The sequence below is a fragment of the Salmo salar genome, chromosome ssa06 (genome assembly GCF_905237065.1).
Source record: "Salmo salar chromosome ssa06, Ssal_v3.1, whole genome shotgun sequence".
Lineage (NCBI taxonomy): Eukaryota > Metazoa > Chordata > Actinopteri > Salmoniformes > Salmonidae > Salmo > Salmo salar.
In genome coordinates, this window is record NC_059447.1 from 39,734,929 (window position 1) to 39,751,444 (window position 16,516).

At 41.5% G+C, this 16,516-nt stretch overlaps 2 protein-coding genes and 4 non-coding genes across 7 annotated transcripts in view; 1 reads left to right on the top strand and 5 right to left on the bottom strand.

Moving 5' to 3' along the window:
* The window catches only part of LOC106607328 (apoptosis regulator BAX), a 78,346-nt gene that overhangs the window by 50,715 nt on the left and 11,115 nt on the right, over positions 1-16,516 (top strand). Inside the window, exons 1-2 of one of the 2 annotated variants that reach the window (XM_014204188.2) lie at positions 12,191-12,207; positions 12,336-12,480. The exons of the other annotated variant lie outside the window; for it this stretch is intronic. Coding sequence (XP_014059663.1) covers positions 12,450-12,480 — 31 coding nt within the window. The 5' untranslated portion in view covers positions 12,191-12,207; positions 12,336-12,449. Of the gene's footprint in view, positions 1-12,190; positions 12,208-12,335; positions 12,481-16,516 lie in introns of those variants that run through there. 2 annotated transcript variants of the gene reach the window in all.
* rs11 (40S ribosomal protein S11) lies at positions 9,118-12,128 on the bottom strand. Its single transcript, NM_001123538.1, has 5 exons — positions 12,108-12,128; positions 11,197-11,337; positions 10,128-10,203; positions 9,733-9,862; positions 9,118-9,334 (listed from the first exon to the last, which is right to left on the bottom strand). The coding sequence occupies exons 1-5, from the start codon at positions 12,120-12,122 to the stop codon at positions 9,211-9,213; spliced, it is 486 nt and encodes a 161-aa protein (NP_001117010.1). The 5' UTR covers positions 12,123-12,128; the 3' UTR covers positions 9,118-9,210.
* Positions 9,477-9,560, bottom strand: LOC123743602 (small nucleolar RNA SNORD35). Its single transcript, XR_006770458.1, has one exon. It is a non-coding gene; the product is annotated as a small nucleolar RNA SNORD35 (small nucleolar RNA).
* On the bottom strand, positions 9,968-10,050 carry LOC123743603 (small nucleolar RNA SNORD35). The gene has a single exon (XR_006770459.1). It is a non-coding gene; the product is annotated as a small nucleolar RNA SNORD35 (small nucleolar RNA).
* On the bottom strand, positions 10,985-11,066 carry LOC123743604 (small nucleolar RNA SNORD35). Its single transcript, XR_006770460.1, has one exon. It is a non-coding gene; the product is annotated as a small nucleolar RNA SNORD35 (small nucleolar RNA).
* On the bottom strand, positions 11,433-11,516 carry LOC123743601 (small nucleolar RNA SNORD35). Its single transcript, XR_006770457.1, has one exon. It is a non-coding gene; the product is annotated as a small nucleolar RNA SNORD35 (small nucleolar RNA).

The following is a 16,516-nucleotide window of genomic DNA, read 5'->3' on the forward strand; positions in this document are numbered from 1 at the left end:
CTTGTTTACAATAAACTGTCTCAAAAATGATACAATATGTTATTTACCATTCATTTCTATTGGGCACAAAATAATCTGAAACACAACCAAAATGAACAGCAAAAGCATCCAAAAAGTTTGTAGAGTGACGTAGTCATTGTGTACTAGGAATATGGGACCAAATATTAAACTTTGAACTACTTTAATACACATGTAAGTGAATTTGTCAGAATACATTTGGGTCCCAAAAAGTGCTGTAATTTCTACACGGTTCACCCAATACAGATGAAAGTAACCTGAAATTAAAGCTGACAGTATGCATTTTAACCTCATAGTCACTGTATCATTTCAAATCCAAAGTGCTGGAGTACAGAGCCAAAACAACAGAAAATGTGACACCGTCCAAATACTTTTGGACCTCACTGTAAGTGACACGGCAAGGTTCAGAGTAGCATTAAAGAGAACAAAACCAGATGGCCACTATGACTGCTCACTAAACAAACTCACTAAATGATGATTCATCTCTCTTGCCTCCCCTCAGTATGGATTCATGAGCAGCTTGACCATTGAGGGGTCATGGTCGGGTCTCTCCTTCCTCTCCCTGGGGTGTCTGTGCGTGAGAGGAGCTATGGTCCACAGATCACCCCTGGGGCCTATCCTAACCCCATTACACAGTCCCCTGTCTATGGAGGCCTATGGAGTGACGGCCCCAGCGTTGGAGATAAGCCTTTCTGATGAAGTAATGCAGTTGGCCCTGTAGTTATTTTTTTATCCCAGTATTTACAATGATTTCCATTGAACTGATGTGTCATAATCTTGGGAGTTGACAGAAACTCTACCCTGTTATACATGTTTCATTTATTTATTTCTGTTACTACCTTTCTTGAGAAGCTGTATTGTATGCCATGATTCTGCAGTGATTAGGAGTCAGACAACAGTTTGGTAGAAGGTTTAGGGCTGGATTCAATCTGTATAGCTGAAGTATTTCGGAAGATCCACGTTTACCGTGAATGCAGTCTCTGCGAACGCGGGAACATTGCCTTGAAATGTCTGTCGAGCTATAACGTGGATCTTCCTTGGTACGGATTGAATCCAGCCCTTATTCCGTGACTAGGTCAAATGGGAGGTGGGCATTAGCAGAGTAGCCAAGGCTCAGGGATTCTATGGGACCTCAAGTTTCCTATGAATGCTGTCTAGCAAGGTCACTTATGGGTCTGGCTTCATCAGTGTGTCTACAATGTGAGAACATGCCCCACTCAGCCCTCTACCATGGCTGGACTCACTCACATCTGCAACATGGGCCTTTCACGTCACCACCATATGGTCCACATTCACATAGGCACTGGGAAAGCAGTACCCTCAGCATCATTATGTAAATGTAGACACCAAGGCCTTGGTAGACCCGGGCAGAAAAGTAGACAGAAGCCCAGCCTAAGGGAGGGGCTGAGGGGCTCTCTCTCTCTCATTCCCATGCAGAGACACTGAGGGATTGGCCGTCAAAGCCACATGATAATGCCTCAGCTGATGCACGCAGGCCATTTAGCATGTATTGCATATGTTTGGGTATGTTTTCTTCTGGATCTCAGAAGCCATTGTGTGTACAGTCCTACAGCAAAACACCTAGGAAACAATGGAACAAGCTGAAAAACAAGACAATACTAGAATGAGTCCGACCAAGGACTTGTGTACGTGATTTTATGTTTGGGTTCAAATGTATATGGTCTCATGGGAGAAATACTATCTTGTGCATCATTCAGACCAACCAAACTTAGGGCACAATAAAAATTTAAAAAATCTCACATTGCCAGTTCGAAAGGGAAAGCCCCACTGGTATTTGGCAGTTGAAACATTTGAATGTTTGATTTCTAAAAGCATTTCTTTGGTATTCCACATTGCTATGTTTCTTTGTATTCACATTGGGAGTTTCAGTAGCATGTCACAACTCACTGCAGATCTCTCCCATGACTTGAGAATACTTGGAATCTATGCTATGTGGACCATGAGTGACATCATATTCAACTTGCCTCAAACAGCCTCAGCTGTTTGCCGTGTTGTATGACACTAAATGTGAATGAATTAAAGGATGAAGATGAATTCATGTTACTACTTTATTTGTCTGATATCACAGATTATTTAAATAAAATGACATCTGAGAATCATTGTTTACTGTTATGGTACTAATAACAATACTTTTTATCCTCTTTCTACACCCTATTTACATCCAGTCCCTGGATGGAAGCCAGTGTGCTGATATTACTTCAAATCTCATCAGTACATTTTGTTTTGATTTAAAAATAGGTGTTAGTCGCCCTCTGTTGGTTAACCATAGAACAAGTGTTGTTTTTTTGCCATCATTGTAAGCCTGCCACACACAAACTATACGATACATTTATTAAACATAAGAATGAGTGTGAGTTTTTGTCACAACCTGGCTCTTTGGAAGTGACAAAGAGCTCTTATAGGACCAGGGCACAAATAATGATATAATAATAATCAATCATTTTGCTCTTTATTTAACCATCTTACATATAAAACCTTATTTGATCATCAGAAATTGTGAATAACTCACCACAGGTTAATGAGAACGGTGGCTTGAAAGGATGCACACAACTCTGCAATGTTGGGTTGTATTGGCGAGAGTCTCAGTCTTAAATCATTTTCCACACACAGTCTGTGCCTGTATTTAGTTGTCATGCCAGTGAGGGCCGAGAATCCACTCTCACATAGGTACGTGGTTGCAAAGGGCATCAGTGTCTTAACAGCACGATGTTCCAAGGCAGGATACTCTGAGCGCAGTCCAATCCAGAAATCTGGCAGTGGCTTCTGAATAAATTCAATTTTCACAAAACTGCTTGTTGCAATTTCGATGAGGCTCTCTTGTTCAGATATCAGTAAGTGGACTGGAGGCAGGGCATGAAACGGATAACGAATCCAATTCTTTGTGTCATTCGTTTCTGGAAAGTACCTGTGTAATAGGTGCTTTGCTATATCACATTTGACATTGTCCGTAAGCTTGAATTCATTTGCACACAAAAAAATCACACAATGATGGAAAGACCTTTGTGTTGTCCTTGTTAATGCAGACAGTGAAGAGCTCTAACTTCTTAATCATAGCTTCAATTTTGTCCCGCACATTGAATACAGTTGTGGAGAGTCCCTGTAATCCTAGATTCGGATCATTCAGGCGAGAAAAAACATCACCCAGATAGGCCAGTCGTGTGAAAAACTTGTCATCGTGCAAGCGGTCAGACAAGTGAAAATTATGGTCAGTAAAGAAAACTTTAAGCTCGTCTCAATTTTAAAAAACGTGTCAATACTTTGCCCCTTGATAACCAACGCACTTCTGTATGTTTTAAAAGCATTACATGGTCGCTGCCCATATCATTGCATAGTGCAGAAAATACACGAGAGTTCAGGGGCCATGCTTTAACAAAGTTAACCATTTTCACTGTAGTGTTCAAAACCTCTTTCAAGCTGTCAGACATTCCCTTGGCAGCAAGCAAGTCTCTTCTTATTATTGGTGTCCTTTAGTAGTGGTTTTCCATCAAGAAATTCGACCATGAAGGCCTGATTCACGCAGTCTCCTCTGAACAGTTGATGTTGAGATGTGTCTGTTACTTGAACTCTGTGAAGCATTTATTTGGGCTGCAATCTGAGGTGCCGTTAACTCAAATTAATTTATCCTCTGCAGCAGAGGTAACTCTGGGTCTTCCTTTCCTGTGGCGATCCTCATGAGAGACAGTTTCATCATAGCGCTTGATGGTTTTTGCAACTGCACTTGAAGAAACTTTCAAAGTTCTTGACATTTTCCGGATTGACTGACCTTCATGTCTTAACGTAATGATGTACTGTTGTTTATTTTTGCTTATTTGAGATGTTCTTGCCATAATATGGACTTGGTCTTTTACCAAATTGGGCTATCTTCTGTATACCACCCCTACCTTGTCACAACACAACTGATTGTCTCAAACTCCTTAAGAAGGAAAGAAATTCCGCAAATCAACTTTTAACAAGGCACACCTGTTAATTGAAATACATTCCAGGTGTCGACCTCATGAATCTGGTTGATAGAAGGCCAAGAGTGTGCAACGCTGTCATCAAGGCAAAGGGTGGCTACTTTGAAGAACTCAAATATAAATATATTTGAGTTTCCATACAGTGGCAAGAAAAAGTATGCGAACCCTTTGGAATTACCTGGATTTCTACATAAATTGGTCATAAAATTCGATCTGATCTTCATCTAAGTCACAACAACAGACAAACACAGTCTGCTTAAACTAATAACACACAAATTATTGTATTTTTATTGTCTATATTGAATACATCATTTAAACATTCACAGTGTAGGTTGGAAAAAGTATGTGAACCCCTAGGCTAATGACTTATCCAAAAGCTAATTGGAGTCAGGAGTCAGCTAGCCTGGAGTACAATCATTGAGACGATATTGGATATGTTGGTTAGAGGTGCCCTGCCCTATAAAAACACTCACAAAATATGAGTTTGCTATTCAAAAGCAGCATTGCCTGATGTGAACCATGCCTCGAACAAAAGAGATTTCAGAAGGCCCAAGATTAAGAATTGTTGACTTGCATTAAGCTGGAAAGGATTACAAAAGTATCTCTAGAAGTCTTGAGGTTCATTAGTCCACAGTAAGACAAAATGTCTATAAATGGAGAAAGTTCAGCACTGTTGCTACTCTCCCTTGGAGTGGCCATCCTGCAAAGATGACTGCAAGAGCACAGCGCAGAATGCTCAATGAGGTTAAGAAGAATCCTAGAGTGTCAGCTAAAGACTTACAGAAATCTCTGGAACATGCTAACATCTCTGTTGACGAGTCTATGATACGTAAAACACTAAATATGATTGGTGTTCATGGTAGGACACCACGGAAGAAACCACTGCTGTCCAAAAAAAAACATTGCCGCAAGTCTGAAGTTAGCAAAAGAGCATCTGGATGTTCCACAGCGCTACTGGCAAAATATTCTGTGGACAGATGAAACTAAAGTTCGGTTGTTTGGAAGGAACACAACACTGTGTGGAGAAAAAAAAGGCACAGCACACCAACATCAAAACCTCATCCCAACTGTAAAGTATGGTGAAGGGAGCATCATGGTTTGGAGCTGCTTTGCTGCCTCAGGGCCTGGACAGCTTGCTATCATCGACGGAAAAATGAATTCCCAAGTTTATCAAGACATTTTGCAGGAGAATGTAAGGCTATCTGTCTGCCAATTGAAGCTCAAAAGAAGTTAGGTGATGCAACAGGACAACGATCCAAAACACAGAAGTAAATCAACAACAGAATGGCTTCAACAGAAGAAAATACGCCTTCTGGAATGGCCCAGTCAGAGTCCTGACCTCAACCCGATTGAGATGCTGTGGCATGACCTCAGGAGAGAGGTTCACACCAGACGTCCCAAGAATATTTCTGAACTGAAACAGTTTTGTAAAGAGGAATGGTCCAAAATTCCTCCCGACTGTTATGCAGGTCTGATCCGCAACTACAGAAAGCGTTTGGCTGAGGTTATTGCTGCCAAAGAAGGTTCAACCAGTTATTAAATCCAAGGGTTCACATACTTTTGCCAACCTGCACTGTGAATGTTTACACGGTGTGTTCAAGAAAGACATGAAAACGTATAATTGTTTGTGTGTTATTAGTTTAAGCAGACTGTGTTTGTCTATTGTTGTGACTTAGATGAAGATCAGATCACATTTTATGACCAATTTATGCAGAAGTCCAGGTAATTCCAAAGGGTTCACATACTTTTTCTTGCCACTGTATGTGTTATTTCATAGTTTTGATGTCTTCACTATTATTCTACAATGTAGAAAATAGTAAATATGAAGAAAAACCCTGGAATGAGTAGGTGTGTCCAAACTTTTGACTGGTACTGTATATATGTGTGCCATTCGGAGGGTGAATGGGCAAGACAAAAGATTAAAGTGCCTTTGAACGGGGTACGGTAGTAGGTGCCAGGCGCACCGGTTTGTGTCAAGAACTGCCACGCTGCTGGTTTTTTCATGCTCAACAGTTTCCCATGTGTATCAAGAATGGTCCACCACATAAAGGTCATCCAGTCAACTTGACACAACTGTGGAAAGCATTGGAGCCAACATGGGCCAGCATCCTTGTGGAATGCTTTTGAGACCTTGTAGGGTCCATGCCCAGACAAATTGAGACTGTTCTGAGGCAAAGGGGAGGGTGTAACTCAATATTAGGAAGGTGTTCTTATTGTTTTGTACAGTCAGTATAGGCTATATAATATTATATATATACACTGAACAAAACTATAAATGCAACATGCAACAATTTCAACTATTTTACTGAGTTACAGTTCAAATAAGGAAATCAGTCAATTGAAATACATTTATTAGGCCCTAATCTTTGGATTTCACATGACTGGACAGGGGCACAGCCATGGGTGGGTCCTGGGAGGGCATAGGCCCACCCACTTGAGAGCCAGGCCAACCCACTGGGGAGCCAGGCCCAGCCAATCAGAATGAGGGCTTTATTTCAGACAGAAATACTCCTCAATTTCATCATCTGTCCGGGTGGCTGCTCTCAGATGATCCCTCAGGTGAAGAATTCAGATATGGATGTCCTGGGCTGGCGTGGTTACACGTGATCAGCTCATGAAACATCACTTTGTGTTGCGTTTATATTTTTGTTAAGTATACATGGTTTAACCTCTACTCAGCTACCATTTGGAGTTGTTTGAATTTTATTTTGAATTTTAGGACCCCTTTAAGTATAGAAAAAATAAAGGATCAAATATTTAATTTGTCCTTTAATATAGCCCATAGAAATGCATTGAATAACACATTCATAAATGGCAAAAAAGACAAGTAAAAAAATAAATAATAAAGAATGAAGTGTCTGTGGGGGTTCGCTAGTCTCCCATTTCTACAGTGGGGTCATATTAGTTTGTAGCCCAAATGGGTCTGAAGCTAGACAGAAATTGGCACATCAGCTTTACCGACTTCAGACGAGTCCCGTGGGGGTCGTAGAGCCAAACCATTGTGTTCGTGAGAGTCTCGTCTTTCCATAGAGTAGTCATATTAGTTTGTAGGAGAACATCAATTTTCGGGATGTCTCATGGTCTGACAAACACCGCTGTAGCTCGGCCCCCTTCGACTGCAGATGCGGAAGGCTGACATCTGCGGATGCAGTGGATTTGAGACGCATCCCATGTAAAAAGAAAAAAGCATATCTCTCTAGTCTAAATTGACAGATTTTTCCGGAGGTTATCTTTATTTGTGTTACTTAGATTGACAAAACTATTAAATTGCTGAGACCGTTCACTTTATTTTAATGGCTGAGCCAAAAACGCAAAATGCTCAATGCATAATACTGTTCCAAAGAAAATAGTAAATATAGAGACATTGTGTATAATGTATTTTTTTTCTTCCAATTCCATCCTACTTTAAGCGCTGGTTGTAAAGCCTAATACAGGCTCATTCAAATCTGGACCTTGAAGCCAGTTCCACTGCTGATGTTCATGCTTCCCATCAAATCAAGGACTGATTTACAAAGATGGTGGATAAATGAAGATAGTTCACCCAGGACATTTATCATTGGAAAAAATGATACGTTCCAATCTACTTAACTGGGTGTCTCCCCCATAGACACCAACGCAATAGCAGCTGGTTCTAGTCTACTTAGTTCATTGACTTTCATTGAACCAAAAAAATAAAACAAAATTAAAATAACAGTCTCTGTGATTTAGACCTGGGATACCGGATGGACACAACTTATCAAGTAAAACAGAAAACCAGCAGTACTCTGCACCTACAAACAGATTTGAATACAACCAGCCTAGATTATCAGATCATTGCAGATCCCATGACAATAAAACTAAAGTATGCCTAAGTATAACGATCTGCAACAGAAACCGTTTGCTCCAAACAGAAAACGTTTTGCAACAAAAGCTAGTTTATTGAAAAGATTCAGGTAGGGATCAGTTTACTCTAGGAACCAAACGGAAATAAACTAGGGGGACCTACCTGAATTAGTCCAATAGAAACTAGTTTGCTGCAAAACGATTGTTGGGCATAAATGTTTCCACTGCAAAAAAAATGTGCAACACTAACGAATATACCGAAATGAAAAAGAAACTCCATCACACTGGTTGTCTTGACGGTCCACAATTTAATTGATCTTTAAGTGAATAAAAAGATTTGGCACGGGTCCTCAGATCCTCAAAAGGTTCCACAGCTGCACCATCGAGAGGATCCTGACTGGTTGCATCACCACATAGTATGGCAACTGCTCGGCCTCCGACCGCAAGGCACTACAGAGGGTAGTGCGTACGGCCCAGTACATCACCGGGGCTAAGCTTCCTACCATCCAGGACCTCTATACCAGGTGGTGTCAGAGTAAAGCCCTAAAAATTGGCAAAAACTCCAGTCACCCTAGTCAGACTTCTCTCTGCTACCACACAGCAAGCGGTACCGGATTGCCAAGACTAGGTCCCGAAAGGCTTTGACAGTTTCTCCCCCCCTTTTTTTTTTTTGTTTTACACTGCTGCTACTACTGTTTCACTTTACCTATATGTACATATTACCTGAACTAACCGGTGCCCCCGTATAGCCTGGTTACTGTGTTGCTGTTATTTTTCAATTTTATGTTTACTTCAGTCTATTTAGTAAATACTTCAACCTTTTCTTAAATCTGCATTGTTGGTTAACGGCTGGTAAGCAAGCATTTCACTGTAAGGTCTACACCCGTTGTATCCAGCGCATTTGACATTAAATTTGATCTTGTTTACAATTACATTTATGTAAGAACCTATACATTTGTGGAGCAGCTAGATCACTGTGCTGGAGTTTCATTACTACTTCAAGAAAAACTCAGGCTTTAAAAAAAGACAGGCTAATGGCCCTGTGGCTGGAGACACCAATTTCACGTTCACAACGCTACAGGAACACGATAGTTGGAAAATTATGGCTGAGCCAATGTTTTTTTTTGAATGGAAGTCATCAGTTGACGGATGGACAACGGAAAGAACTGTCCAGCAGAACGCTCAATAAATCAGCCTCAGCCATTACACAAAACAAAGCACTCATTTCAGTTAATTGGCAAAGGCTCCCTTTGAATTATACAAACAATTATTTTACAAAAGACAGGCCAGAAGACCAAGATACAGAACATTCTTTATTTCAGATACAACAGAGCAGGTCAGCCTAGAAAGAAAGCCTTCCTGTCAATTGGTCTCATCTCCTGCACATCCTAGATTAGAACTTCTGGAACTGCTTCTTGGCTCCAGCGGCCTTTGTGACCTTGAGGACGTTGAACCTCACTGTCTTGCTGAGGGGTCGGCACTCTCCGACGGTAACAATGTCTCCGACAGAGACGTCTCTGCAGAGAAAAGGAGGGCATTATTGGAGCATAATCCTGAAGTCACCAAGGCACTGCTTTTGGAGGTATGACAACGTCAAGATAATCCAAGGGAAATTTAGAAACACGGAAACCAATGTGCCATCTCATGTGATAGGTAGGCCAAACTGCATCAGTGTTGCCATTAGGCAGTGTCGTCAGAGCCACATGGGCTTGGAAGACCATCGTGAGAAAAACATCATTTGCAGCCAACATCAAATCTGATTTAATGGAACTTCAACTGTAGTGCAAGTGAGTTACAGCCATCCTTGCAGTAGGAAAGGCACGATCAGCCAATTATTGGATACAGCCTGGTCATAAAAACGCATGCAAGGAAGAGAGGTTGGAAAGGCTCAACAGTATGACAGAGATTCTCTTACCTGAAGGCAGGTGAGAGATGGACCGACATGTTCTTGTGCCTCTTCTCAAAGCGGTTGTATTTGCGGATGTAATGCAGGTAGTCACGTCTGATGACGATGGTCCTCTGCATCTTCATCTTGGTCACCACGCCTGAAAAGGCAGAATCAGGTCAATGTGCAGTCAATCTTAGAATACATCTAAGCACTGATCTAGGGATAGGAGTAGACCGTTGAATAGGGTGAGCAGGGGGTTTGGGTCGTTGCATCAGTAATGCCATAAGGCGGTGTCGTCATAACCAGAAGGCTTGGAAGACCATCGTGAGAAAAACATCATTTGCAGTTCAGTGAGAAAACAAAGCTGACTGTTTTACATCCAAACCAAAAACAATAAACAGCAAGTAAATGTAAAGACTAACCGGAGAGGATACGACCACGGATGGAGACATTTCCAGTGAAGGGGCATTTCTTGTCAATGTAAGTGCCATCAATAGCCTGTAGAAACAAAATGTTAGGTTCTCTGCAAATCCTTCCAAAATTCTCAAACCCAGGTAAGAATAACAAAAATAAACCCAACATTCAACAATTAATGATTTTACTGAGGTTGAGTTCATAAGGAAACCAGTCAATTGAAAAAAATTAATTAGGCCCTAATCTTCGGATTTCACATGAATGGGCAGGGGCACAGCCATGGGTGGGCATAGACCCACCCACTGGGGAGCCAGACCCATAAGTTTTCCCCACAAAAGGGGTTTGGACAGAAATACCCGTTTCAGCTGTCAGGGTGGCTGGTCTCAGACAATGGTTACACGTGGTCTGCAGTTGAGGCCGGTTAGACATACTGCCAAATTCTCTACAACGACGTTGGAGGCAGCTTATGGTAGAGAAATGAAAATTAAATTTTCTTGCAAAAGTTCTGGTGGACATTCCTGCAGTCAGCATGCCAATTGCAAGCTCCCTCAATTTTAGACATCTGTGGCATTGTGTGACAAAACGTGATATTTTAGTGTGGTCTTTAATTGCGCCCAGCACAAGGTTCACCGGTGTAATGATAATGCTGTTTAATCGGCTTCTTGATATGCCACAGGTGGATGGATTATTTTGGCAAATGATAAATCCTCAGTAACAGGGATGTAAACAAGTTTGAACAACATTTTATAGAAATAAGCTTTTTGTGCATATGGTACATTTCTGGGATCTTTTATTTCCACTCATAAAACATGGGACCAACAAATTACATCTATTTTTGTTCAGTATGGATGCCAAAAGCCCTCCTATAACTGCATCAGTGTTGCCATTAGGCAGTGTCGTCAGAGCCTCAGGCTTGGAAGACCATCGTGAGAAAAACATCATTTGCAGCTTGCAAAAAGCAGTTACTATACAAGCTAATTGACTACTAGATACAAGGCTGTATTCAAAGATGAATCATACTGCCCATAAGGAGCACAACTGTAGTTTTAGGATAGTTTAGGTCGTTGGGTAAGTTACCTCTCTTGGAGTTTTGAAGCCTAGCCCAACGCTCTTGTGGTAGCGTGGGAGCTTCTCCTTGGCCTCCTTGCCACCTTCACCAACCAGAACACGCTTCTTGTTCTGGAAGATGGTTGGCTGCTTCTGATAAGCCCTCTCCGTCTGTGGGGAAAATACATAACACCAGGTCAAAAACTGATCTATGCCGACACTAACCCGTCGCTCCATCATGGATCTGAAAAGACCCATCTTCAAGTTACACTGCATCAGTGTTGCCATTAGGCAGTGTCGTCAGAGCCTCATAGGCTAGGAAGACCATCGTGAGAAAAACATCATTTGCAGGTAAATCAATGTGCATTTTGAAATAGACCTGACTACAGAGAAGCAGTAGATCAGACAGGATGCACTAGCAAGATTTACAATCTATGAAGCTGACCATAATGAACGTTATGAATAACTAGGTAGCTAACTTAACAATAGCCATAAAAAGTCCATAACATTTGGAATATACAAGTTGAGAAAGTAGACCGCTGAGTTTAGCCAACCAACCGGTGATCTGGCTAGTTAGCCAAATTCGCGTATAAACTAACCTAACGGCTATAGCTTTCCCAGTACGCCAAGCTTCTCGCGCATACATTTATCTAGTCTGTACATTTCGATTATTAACTACAGATGAAGCATGCGCCAAAAGCTGTAAAGGCCTAGTTAGCAGACTTCCTACTGGATCTCCGAAAAAGCGCACCAGACAGCACAGGGCCTGGAACGTGATAGTCGAATTAAATAAGACCGTTAAGGGCCCAGTCAACTTTGATATACTTCAATCGCATGCTCTTCGCTTAACAAACGCTATTTATTGTAGGCTACAATGCCATGATGTTTCTTTTTCTATCTAAAAAGCACATTCATTTCGCCACGCTTTTTGTTGAACGTACTTGTGCGTCCGCCATCTTTGCCAGCCGAGTCGTAAAGAGAACTAAGCATGCGCGCGACGGACAGAAGTCAGAAAGGACAGGATATGACGTTTAAGAAAGGGTAAGGCAGAAGCGGAACGTTGGATTCCATTTGTGTCAAAATGTTTGTATTCATTGCTAATTAAACTTGCTATAGTCTTAGTCTTTTGTAAGTTGACTACTCACAAATGCTATCGGCCCTCTGCATAGTGCTGTTGCAAGCTGGCATTCGTGAACGAGCAAAACGAAGCCACTCCTCTGGTGCTGTAAACATATGTCACATGACTGCAGGCGGAAGCAGATTCAAAGTAATCTTAGTACAAGATGGCAGCGCCGTCGGGAGGAGGCGATTCAGGTAAGTGATATAACTATGATAAACACAATCGATACGGAACCGTGGTACTGATATCGTAATTATCGTGAGCCGGAACGAAAAGTATTTGTCACGATTTAGCTAACTTTTGTTTGTTGCCGGTATGACCCAGGCGTGTCGAGCTAGCCAGCTAACATAACACCCAGCCATCCCATCTCTGAAACATGCCCTTACACATAACTTGGTAAACTATCTAGGAAAGCTACATTATTGTTATCTAGCTGTTCAACTGGGGGAAAAGTGTTAACTTGTTTCCTGTTCTCATCAAGCTAGCTTTAAAGCCTGTATGTGATAGTATGTAATAAACAATTGGTATATTTAAACCCAAAAAATATTTCACCTTTATTTAACCAGGTAGGCAAGTTGAGAACAAATTCTCATTTACAACTGCGACTTGCGACAGCCCAATCATTTGTATTATGTTGGATATTCGGTTTTCACTCGTCAATAGCTATTGAACCAAGCATGCCATGACAATGAATATTGTATATTCTGAATCAGGGGATTCGAAGCAGGGACTGTAGTCACGCCGCTTGCACTGAGATGCTGTGCCTTTGACCTCTGCGCCACTCAGGAGCCCAAATATAAAATGGTAACAGAGGAGTGGCTTCGTTTTCACTATTGAACCAAGCATGCCATGAGATATTCTGAATCGGGAGGATGGAGAACAATCGACACCTTTGTGTGTATAATTTTTTTTTAAAAATTGACACAAAAAAGCTCTGGATTGTCCACCATCCTTCCCTGGTTTAGAATATACAATTTTCATGGCATGCTTGGTTCAATAGCTACCTTGGTACTGAACCATATACCTACTGGCTCTCTAAAAAGTTGGTTTAACAATATATACAAGATATTTTGTCTCATATCTCGAGCAGGTGAAGGACAAACCACAGACAATCGGTACAGTAAATTTAAATGTAATTTTATTCAACATTCTGTCAAGGAACATTTACACGGTTTTGCAGGCATTCGTTTCAGGCTGTATATACCAATTTTGTATTTATTATGGATCCCCATTAGCTGCTGCTAAGGCAACAGCTACTTTTCCTGGGGTCCAGCAAAATTACGGCAGTCAATACAATTTTAAAATCTATTTATTTGTATTTAACTAGGCAAGTTTCTTAAGAACAAATTCTTATTTACAATGACGGCCTACCAAAAGGCAAAAGACCTCCTGCGGGGACGGGGGCTGGGATTAAAAATAAATGTAGGACAAAACACACATTACAACAAGAGACAACACTACATAAAGAGAGACCTTAGACAAAAACACAGCAAGGCAGCAACACAACATGACAACATGGGAGCAGCACAAAACATGGTACAAACATTATTGGGCACAGACAACAGCACATAGGGCAAGAAGGTAGAGACACAATACATCACGCAAAGCAGCCACAACTGACAGTAAGTGTCCATGATTGAGTATTTGAATGAAGAGTTTGAGATAAAACTGTTGAGCTTGAGTGTTTGTTGCAGCTCGTACCAGTTGCTAGCTGCAGCTAATTGAAAAGACGAGCGACCTAGGGAAGTGTGTGCTTTGGGGACCTTTAACAGAAAGTGACTGGCAGAACGGGTGTTGTATGTGGAGGATGAAGGCTGCAGTAGATATCTCAGATAGACGGGAGTGAGGACTAAGAGGGTTTTTATAAATAAGCATCAACCAGTGGGTCTTGCGACGGGTTTTACAGAGATGACCAGTTTACAGAGGAGTATAGAGTGCAGTGATGTATCCTATAAGGAGCTTTGGTGGCAAATCTGATGGCCGAATGGTAAAGAACATCTAGCCGCTCGAGAGCACCCTTACCTGCTGATCTGTAAATTATGTCTCCGTAATTTAGCATGGGTAGGATGGTCATCTGAATCAGGGTTAGTTTGGCAGCTGGGGTGAAAGAGGAGCGGTTACGATAGAGGAAACCAAGTCTAGAGTTAACCTAATCCTGCAGCTTTGATATGTGCTGAGAGAAGGTCAGTGTACTGTCTAGCCATACTCCCAAGTACTTGTTTGAGGTGACTACCTCAAGCTCTAAACCCTCAGAGGTAGTAATCACCTCTGGGGAGAGGGGCATTCTTCTTACCAAACCACATGACCTTTGTTTTGGAGGTGTTCAGAACAAGGTTAAGGTTAGAGAAAGCTTGTTGGACACTAAGAAATCTTTGGTTTAGAACATTTAACACACAATCTGGGGAGGGGACAGCTGAGTATAAGACTATCATCTGCATATAAATGGATGAGAGAGCTTCCTACTGCCTGAGCTATGTTGTTGATGTAAATTGAAAAGAGCGTGGGGCTTAGGATTGAGCCTTGGGGTACTCCCTTGGTGACAGGCAGTGGCGGAGACAGCAGATTTTCTGACTTTATACACTGCACTCTTTGAGAGAGGTAGTTAGCAAAAAAGGCTAAAGACCCCTCAGAGACACCAATACTCCTTAGCCGGCACACAAGAATGGAATGTTCTACCGTATCAAAAGCTTTGGCCAAGTCAATAAAAATAGCAGCACAACATTGCTTAGAATCAAGGGCAATGGTGACATCATTGAGGACCTTTAGGGTTGCAGTGACACATCCATAACCTGAGCGGAAACCAGACTGCATACCAGAGACAATACTATAGACATCAAGAAAGCCAGTCAGTTGATTATTGACACATTTTCCCAACACTTTTGATAAACAGGGAAAAATAGAAATAGGCCTTTAACAGTTAGGATCAGCTTGATCTCCGTAGCTGTCTTCCAAGCAATGGGAACCTCACCAGAAAGGAGAGACAGGCTTGGCGATGATAGGGGCAGCAACCTTAACCTCTCTAGGGTCGGCGGGACGAAATCGTCCCACCTACTCAACAGCCAGTTGAATCCCGTGGCGCGTTATTCAAATACCTTAGAAATGCTATTACTTCAATTTCTCAAACATATGACTATTTTACACCATTTTAAAGACAAGACTCTCGTTAATATAACCACACTGTCCGATTTCAAAAAGGCTTTACAACGAAAGCAAAACATTAGATTATGTCAGCAGAGTACCCAGCCAGAAATAATCAGACACCCATTTTTCAAGCTAGCATATAATGTCACATAAACCCAAACCACAGCTAAATGCAGCACTAACCTTTGATCTTCATCAGATGACAACCCTAGGACATTATGTTATACAATACATGCATGTTTTGTTCAATCAAGTTCATATTTATATCAAAAAACAGCTTTTTACATTAGCATGTGACGTTCAGAACTAGCATACCCCCCCGCAAACTTCCCGTGAATTTACTAAATTACTCACGATAAAAGTTCACAAAAAACATAACAATTATTTTAAGAATTATAGATACAGAACTCCTCTATGCACTCGCTATTTCCGATTTTAAAATAGGCACTTCCTGTAAGGAATCTTCTCAGGTTTTTGCCTGCCATATGAGTTCTGTTATACTCACAGACACCATTCAAACAGTTTTAGAAACTTTAGGGTGTTTTCTATCCAAAGCCAATAATTATATGCATATTCTAGTTTCTGGGCAGTAGTAATAACCAGATTAAATCGGGTACGTTTTTTATCCGGCCGTGTAAATACTGCCCCCTACCCCCAACAGGTTAAAGAAGAAACCATCTGACCCAGATTATTTTTTTGGGGTCAAGTTTCAGGAGCTCCTCTAGCACCTCGGACTCAGTGACCGCCTGCAGGGAGAAACTTTGTAGCGGAGCAGTGGGAAAAAGAGGGAGAAGCATCGGGGCTAGTCACATTAGAAGGAGTGGGAGATGAGGAAATGTTGGACGGGCAAGGAGGCATGGCTCAGTCAAATAGGAATCCTGACTTAATGAAGTGGTGATTTAAAGAGCTCAGCCATGTGCTTCTTGTCAGTAACAACCACATCATCAACTTTAAGGGATATGGGCAGCTGTGAGGGGTGTTAATTCTCCAGGTCTTTAATAGTTTTTCTGAACTTCTTGGGGTTAGACCCACAGAGAGAGAATGGCTCCTTAAAGTAACTAACTTTGGCCTTCTGGATAGCCTGAGTGC